General features: G+C 62.6%; 1 protein-coding gene across 1 annotated transcript in view; it reads left to right on the top strand.

Moving 5' to 3' along the window:
- Nucleotides 1-686: 686 nt before the first annotated feature.
- Nucleotides 687-2,455, top strand: part of ZIC3 (Zic family zinc finger 3) — an 11,562-nt gene continuing 9,793 nt past the window's right edge. The window contains exon 1 of the mRNA XM_024760429.1: nt 687-1,737. Within this exon, the coding sequence (XP_024616197.1) occupies nt 687-1,737 (1,051 nt within the window). The remainder of the gene's footprint in view (nt 1,738-2,455) is intronic.

The following is a 2,455-nucleotide window of genomic DNA, read 5'->3' as shown; positions in this document are numbered from 1 at the left end:
CGGCCGCGGCTGCCATGTTCCCCGCTCCGCGCTGCCAATCAGTGTGGCGACGGCCAATAGGCTGCGGGGCCGGGGGTCAGGTGACCGCGGGCCAGCTGGCTCCCCATTGGCCCTCGCCGCGCGGCCTCCCGCTCGGTTTATGTGAGAGGAGTGAGTGAGTGACTTTATCAGTCCAAGGACATTACTCTGGAGGCGAAGAGGCTGGGTCTGGCGCGGCGAGCCGCGAGGACCGAGCCTGCCTCCTGCCCGCCGGCCGCGAGCTGGCTCTGCTTCTAAGCGCAGTCTAGCCGTAAGGCCCGTGCCGAGGGAGCCTCCTGGCCCCGCGGTTGTGCGCTCTCGGGGAGAGGAGGGGTGCCCCGGACAGGATTGGCAAACTCCGCCCTCCACTTATTATTTTGCTTATTTTTCTTTGTGCGCGCTTGTTAGTTTGTTAAACCAGATCTAGTCCCAGAGTCTTTTCTCCTCCCTTCTCCCCCCTCCAGGTCCTTCTACTTCCCCTCCTCCCTCCTATCCCTCTGCAGGAGACTTGCAGCGACGGAAAGTTGCAGCCCCTGGTACTGCCTTGGGGGTCTCCCGACAGTGTCCAACCGCCTCCACCCCTCTCCGACTGCGACACTTCGGAGATCTCCTTCGCCCGCACCCTCGCTCATTTCAGCCGGATCGCTGGTGACCAGAACGCCCCACCCATGACGATGCTCCTGGACGGAGGCCCGCAGTTCCCCGGGCTGGGAGTGGGCAGCTTCGGCGCGCCGCGCCACCACGAGATGCCCAACCGCGAGCCGGCGGGCATTGGGCTGAATCCCTTCGGGGACTCGCCCCACGCCGCCGCCGCCGCCGCTGCCTTCAAGCTGAGCCCCGCCGCGGCTCACGATCTGTCTTCCGGCCAGAGCTCGGCGTTCACGCCGCAGGGTTCGGGTTACGCCAACGCCCTGGGCCATCATCACCACCACCATCACCACCATCACCACGCCGGCCAGGTGCCCAGCTACGGCGGTGCCGCCTCCGCCGCCTTCAACTCCACTCGCGACTTTCTGTTCCGCCAGCGCGGCTCTGGGCTCGGCGAGGCGGCCTCGGGTGGCGGGCAGCACGGGCTCTTCGCCGGCTCGGCGAGCAGCCTGCACGCTCCGGCTGGCATTCCTGAGCCCCCTGGCTACCTGCTCTTCCCCGGGCTACACGAGCAGGGCGCCGGGCACCCGTCGCCCACCGGGCACGTGGACAACAACCAGGTCCACCTGGGGCTGCGCGGAGAGTTGTTCGGCCGCGCCGATCCGTACCGCCCGGTGGCCAGCCCGCGCACGGACCCCTACACGGCCGGCGCGCAGTTTCCTAACTACAGCCCCATGAACATGAACATGGGCGTGAACGTGGCGGCCCACCACGGGCCCGGCGCCTTCTTCCGTTACATGCGGCAGCCCATCAAGCAGGAGCTGTCGTGCAAGTGGATCGACGAGGCTCAGCTGAGCCGGCCCAAGAAGAGCTGCGACCGGACCTTCAGCACCATGCACGAGTTGGTGACACATGTCACCATGGAGCATGTGGGGGGACCGGAGCAGAACAACCACGTCTGCTACTGGGAGGAGTGCCCCCGCGAGGGCAAGTCCTTCAAGGCGAAGTACAAACTGGTCAATCACATTCGGGTGCACACGGGCGAGAAGCCCTTCCCTTGCCCCTTCCCAGGCTGCGGGAAGATCTTTGCCCGCTCCGAGAACCTCAAGATCCACAAGAGGACCCACACAGGTAAGGGGGAGGGCGGGCGCGGGGTCCGCCGCGGCACCGCGCCACGAAGCCGACTTTCAGCGCGAGGGAGCGAGGGGTGGCGGCGAGAGAGAGGGGCGGCGCCCCGCCGGGGCCGCTCGAGAAAGTAGCGCTGTCACTGTCCCTCCACCTCTCGCCTTCCCCGCCCCGCGGCGCTTTTGCCCAGTTCTAGCTTCCCGGGCAGACGGCTCTGCGGTCTCAGGAGCTAATTGGAACCTTCTCGCGCCCAGGAACAAACTGGCGCCGCCTCTTTTTGTCTCTTTCTGGGTTACTATGAAGGGACTCCGAACGTGTGGAGAGGAATTGCTTACAAGCGACTTAGTCTCGGCGCACAGTCGGGGGAGGCAACCATAGAAATGCTAATGAAAACTAACTTTCGGTTACTTCCGCTCTTTTTTACCATTGATTGGCACATCTCCTAATTAAATGATACTTTTGTCAAACTATTTTTATTTGGAGTTCCAGGTTCAGTCCTTCGGGAGGAAAGCTAAAGTAGAAAAGGCACCACAGTTTCGTGGCTTGTTCAGAGCATCTTGTAAAACTGTCCGGAGCCCCTGGATTTATATAGTTTTCCCTTTTCGAACGTTAAGTACGACGACCCAAGCTTTTTAATACTGGGCTTAGCAAAACCGCTGCATTTGAAAGAGGCAAATTAAAAGGTACAAAGGAGGAACTAAAAGGGATTGTCCCGTCCCCGGTC

Source organism: Neophocaena asiaeorientalis, unplaced genomic scaffold, assembly GCF_003031525.2.
Source record: "Neophocaena asiaeorientalis asiaeorientalis breed wild unplaced genomic scaffold, Neophocaena_asiaeorientalis_V1.1 scaffold586, whole genome shotgun sequence".
Taxonomy (NCBI): domain Eukaryota; kingdom Metazoa; phylum Chordata; class Mammalia; order Artiodactyla; family Phocoenidae; genus Neophocaena; species Neophocaena asiaeorientalis.
Note: the sequence above shows the minus strand (reverse complement) of the source record. Positions and strands in the feature narration are given on the sequence as shown.